Source organism: Argopecten irradians, chromosome 13, assembly GCF_041381155.1.
Source record: "Argopecten irradians isolate NY chromosome 13, Ai_NY, whole genome shotgun sequence".
In the NCBI taxonomy this organism is placed as follows: Eukaryota; Metazoa; Mollusca; class Bivalvia; order Pectinida; family Pectinidae; genus Argopecten; species Argopecten irradians.
The window spans coordinates 29,596,630-29,601,863 of NC_091146.1; the positions used below are offsets into that span (position 1 = coordinate 29,596,630).

The following is a 5,234-nucleotide window of genomic DNA, read 5'->3' on the forward strand; positions in this document are numbered from 1 at the left end:
CTTTTTTCGGTCGAGAACTGTTTGATAAGGTATTATTGAGAGAAAAAATATATACTTCTCTTGTATTTTCATGTAATATATCATTCAGGTGTTTGGGGCATCTAACCAATAACAACACATTATTATAAAAAAAGACCATAGAAAATCATCGAATCATAGAATAAATTAAAAATATAATCTCAACTATTCTCGACTTAGAATACCTTTTTTATAAACAATCAGCTAATTTCATTATCAGGGCCAAGTTTTTCAGAAGATGATAAGCTTAGAATATAATTTGTGAAATTAGGAAATTATCGTTTAATTGTGATAAGCCTAATCAACGTTTGAACAACTGCGCACAGGTAGTCATCACAGAAATGTTACTAAATGGTCACAAAGATAAACAAAATCATCAGTTAAATTAACAATATTTACATAATTTATTACACGTTACTGCTATATGGAAAATATTTCTCAAATAAATAGGGGCACATTTCTCACCTTTATAGTGTCAAAATATTCAATATTTGCAAATATTAGGATGAGCTGAATTTCAGTAGGAAAGACTGAATCAGTAATTTATGTCATTATCGTTAGGATAAGGGTAAACAATAATATTACTCATGCGCGTCGCCTGGAATAAGATATATCGGCAAAATAGTGTCCCCGTCAATTTTAGACATTGATTTCAGCTTAGTTATTTATAAAAAATGAACACTGGTACTTGATGAGTATGAAAACTGTTCGAAATCATTCACATGTCGATTTAAGAAGTGATCCAGTAGGTACGCGAAGAGTGCCCAATTTATTTAACAAGAGTTGTTCAGGTCAACGTTAAAATTATCGTTCAATTAACAAAAAGTATCTGAAAGCATAATATCATATCTATCCTGTACCAGTACATTTAGACAGTGGCCCGATAATGAATAATACAATGCATTGCTGTACAAACATAGAAAACATATATCAATCAATAGTTCACATTATACAGTTGTTGACTGGGATTGAGGGCAACATATGGTTTGTTGGGCCCGAAGACAAACTGTTAGGTGTGACGTCACTCCGGTCCAACAGCACATTTAAACAGTCGATTTTAACAGTTCTTTGGACCGCTTGACGGAACAATTCATTTATTGGCATTTTGTCAATAGAGTTTATATAGAAGTGCTTGTATAGGGGTATAACAATGGAAACATGTTGTCATCCTTACATGAACTATGTAAGTATCACATTGTAAAACATAACACACAAAAGATATGTTAGATATGCTATAATAACAGGTTATGATTTTGAATTTAGTAATTTACATATGATACCTTCATAACATGATCATTGTAACTTATAAGAATATCAACAGCATTATAACTTAATGGTTCACATCATGTAGTCTGTACATATAGTACTTTATAGTTATTTACAAGAATACAACAATATATAAATATCAATCAAAAATGTACACACACAATCTGATGACATTTTGAAAAAAAAAATGTTTGTAATGCAATCCCCGCCTTTGTAAGTGATTTGACAATGATATTGTTCAACTTAAAGCGGATTGGAAATTTCAGAGCAATGCATCAATAATATATATCAAGGGCGATTGTCATTGTACATGCTGGGTAGGCAGTATAATCTTTAGTCTAATATTTTAGAAAAGAATTTCATTCTTGACTAAAAATTTATGTCCATCTAATATTATTCTTTTACTAAAATTTCTTTAATTCAATCTTAAAAAGGGAAATAATTTTACCCGTAAGAATATGGCAGGCGTTTGTGATGTCTGAGAAAAATTCTATTATTTTTTTTAAATAAAATGTTAAAAGAAAAACAATTCACTCTTAGACTAAAAGATCACACAAATATAGTAGTCATTGTTAGTAATTTGACATAACTTATGGAAATGTGGCAAGGGAAATGTTAGAACCCAGTGCCTGAAGTATGGCATCGATTGGTGTGACAACTCCCACTTTATATGGGTAATCAGATAACACACCATGGCCTATTGCCATTCCGACACATTGCAATTGACCATTGCTTGAGTCTTGGTAAAATACACCCGAACCAGAATCGCCTCCATCGAAGAAGTCTGTACTTGGATAAATACCTATGACCAAATACTGGTTTTTCATCAATACGCCACCGGCATTGTTTGGCAAACCTAGTGCTGTTGAAAACGCTCGAACATCAGCACCGAATACACTTAATGCTCCCCTAGTCACGTCTGTTCTGCTTCCGAATTTTACCACATTTGGTTTACATAGCAAGTCGTTGACTTGAGCACTTATCATAGCTCCGCTGTTGTATTCGGGAAGTTCGCGAAATCCTGTTGAGAAAATTCATTGATGAATGAAATATTAGCATAATAATAATAGTAGCATTCATACATCAATATGTTAATCAATAATTACGTTTATCAAGCTATAACGAAAACATATTTCTGGAAATCTCCTTTTGGGCACAAGAATTGATAGAGAGATTAATGTTTCGGAGCCTTCTGATTGGGCATTAATGGTGCACCTGTTTCAATTTTTTAATGTATGGGTAGGACAATATATGTAGATATAAAAATGTAAAGAAATTTTGGAATTATTTTAAGTCTGTTTCTGACAGGGGATATAACCATGATAGGAATTTTAGTGCGGAATTTAAAGAAAGATGGAACCCCCCCCCCCACAACACACACACATAAAAGTTCAGCAAGATGATACTTCTTCACCAATTTGTATTCATATGTGTGTGAGATGACCCTCTCCAAAATTAGCGATAAATAACCGAACTTGAAAACTTCATTTAACCTGGACAGTGGCAAACGTTAACATAGTTGTCTGTGGAAGATCATTTTGTTCTATATTTTTTTTTTAATTTTATTTAAACAGAACAGAAGCTACTAAAACAAATAACGGCAGCTTGTTTTTTATACAAAAAAGTACATCAGAGCTATTGAACCGTTAAAGTAAATGATGATCATTATGTATAAAAAGGTTACAAAAAGAGAAGATTTGGATATGCAATTTGTTCTACAAGAGTCAGTTATTGTTTGAACGTTATAAAAAATGATGTTTTACCGAATTTCTTTTATAATCTTATGAGTGTGGAATAAAGCCCATATCGTCATGTGACGACTTTCGTCCACAGTTACATTCGTTTATAAATGATTATCATCCTATAAGAAAAAATATAGCAAGGTTCATATGAATGTCTATTTTTTAATAAAATTCAAAGAAGCTGAAGTGATAGTTTCATCAGCAAAATAAGTACTGTTTGCTAATCAAGAACAACTGAGAGCAAAAGCTACAAAGCCCTAGATAGACTGATTATTTGAATGTCAGAAAATGCAGTCAATGTGTTATATTTCTTTCATATGACAATACAAGGTCTACTAAATACTTCTGTGTCTCTAATTCAATAACTTGAAACTTCTGGTCATATTATCGTTGTGACGTCAATTGAAAATTTCAAGTCTATTTATAGAATTAATAATAAAAACATATTAACAATATCGTACCTGTTTTTTGATAACTACTGTGTCGTTCATTTGAGAATTGGCCTGCAGAAGGTACTGTTGATTGGTCGGTTAGCTTCACAATCGCAGCATCAATACCTATGGGTCCTGTTGGATCGAACATGGCCCTCTCTACAACTCCACATGGTGTCCCACTGACAAAAAGCGTCGCATCACTTGATGGTTGGACTACTTCAATCAAGGGGGGAGCTACTGCTGTATAATCGATAGTATGTGATGGGGTGGGGATATCAAACAATACATGTGAGCAAGTAAGAAACCCAAGATTGTTATTATATCTCACGAATGGACCAAGAGTGCCGCCGCTAGGTAGGTGTCCGCTGGCTCCAATTTGGGGTTTCAATCGTCCAATTTCACAGCCCATTTTGAGAGTGGGATGTGGCCACGTGCTTGGTATAGATTTGTAGACACCAAATTCAAAGAAACCTTCGCGGACAGCCACTTTGATCTGTACATCATTTTGTATGCATAGTGTCCTTGGAAACTCATTTTCTCCCAACGGAATGACGCCCTTGGTGCTACAGTAAAGAACAACGCATGCCTCGCCGATTTGCGATCCATTTATGTTCACTTGTTTCCCTGTAATGATATTCAAGTTACTGTGCTTTTGCCATAGGTGATCACCATGGGTTTTGATCGCTTCTCTCACTCTCTTAGCATCTTTCTGTGATGACTCTACATCGTCATTAGATAATGTCTCTGTACTTTTATTTAATAAACCCATTTCACTCCCGGAAGCAAAATTGTTCGATCTTTGTATAACATACGGGTTCCGGAGCTTCACGAGCCCGAGTCCATTGGAGTCATAGTCTTTAGACTGAACGACAGACATCGAGTATACAATGAACACTCTCGATTTAGTACCGTTATCTTCGCGCCGATGACCAGGGACGATGATTGGCTTCAGTTCAGCATGCTTTTGTCGAAGTCTATCAGCTAGTTCCAGCATGAAGATATGTTCTATTTCATTGCTAAATTTCAGTCCTTGTAAACATGACCTAATGTTATCTTCTCCGGCCAGTTTGACTAACGATCGTACTGTCTCTGTTCTCTCTAGACAAGTTGCTAAGTATAACGCTGTCGCTTCCTTGACTTTAGGATATCGCGATGCTCCTTTGAATATGTCTTCATGGATAGTATGTTGCCTATCCCAGTCGATCCTTGTCCATCTCTTCATACAGTCGATCATCTCTGCTGTTCCATATACAGCGACTATATGTAACAGGGGCCATGGAGATTCCCCAATTGGATATGCTGCGACGAAAGTGTCTTTTAACGACATTAACGACTCCATGTCGTTTTCTTGAACAACTGTTGCAATTTGTTCTACACCTAAAAATAGTCAAATATCCCTTATGAACACACTTTGCCCATGTGATACTAGCACTATCTGCGCTGTCATATCAGCGCCAGGGCTGATACCAAATTAGGACGTCATAATTTGATATCAGCCCGGGCGGATGAGATATCAGCCCGATATCAGCTCGGGCAAATATATCACGTCGTGCGGAGTGTTCACTCCGGAATTTATTGTTGACACTTCGATTCGATTTCAATTTCAAAATAGATCGTTTTAAACCAATTGGATAAACGTATTGACTATTTACAGATATCATAATTAGACAGTTGATTATGATATGACTGGAGACTTTATCTTGCAGATAGTATAAGATTAAGGGAGTATTGTCCTCATTCCCGAAACAAAGCATCGCCATTCATATATACCAAT

The 5,234-nt window shown here is 35.3% G+C and overlaps 1 protein-coding gene across 1 annotated transcript; it reads right to left on the reverse strand.

The window, feature by feature from the left end:
- Positions 1-1,482: 1,482 nt before the first annotated feature.
- On the reverse strand, positions 1,483-4,817 carry LOC138306023 (uncharacterized). Its single transcript, XM_069246340.1, has 2 exons — positions 3,488-4,817; positions 1,483-2,305 (listed from the first exon to the last, which is right to left on the reverse strand). The coding sequence occupies exons 1-2, from the start codon at positions 4,797-4,799 to the stop codon at positions 1,875-1,877; spliced, it is 1,743 nt and encodes a 580-aa protein (XP_069102441.1). The 5' UTR covers positions 4,800-4,817; the 3' UTR covers positions 1,483-1,874.
- Between the last annotated feature and the right edge of the window lie 417 nt (positions 4,818-5,234).

Bases quoted from the DNA above. Each gene is read 5' to 3' on its own strand.
- LOC138306023 (XM_069246340.1), bottom strand. From the start codon at position 4,799: ATGGAGTCGTTAATGTCGTTAAAAGACACTTTCGTCGCAGCATATCCA. The intron at 2,306-3,487 runs GTACGATATTGT...TTTTCTCAACAG, and splicing joins CAGTAGTTATCAAAAAACAG to GATTTCGCGAACTTCCCGAA.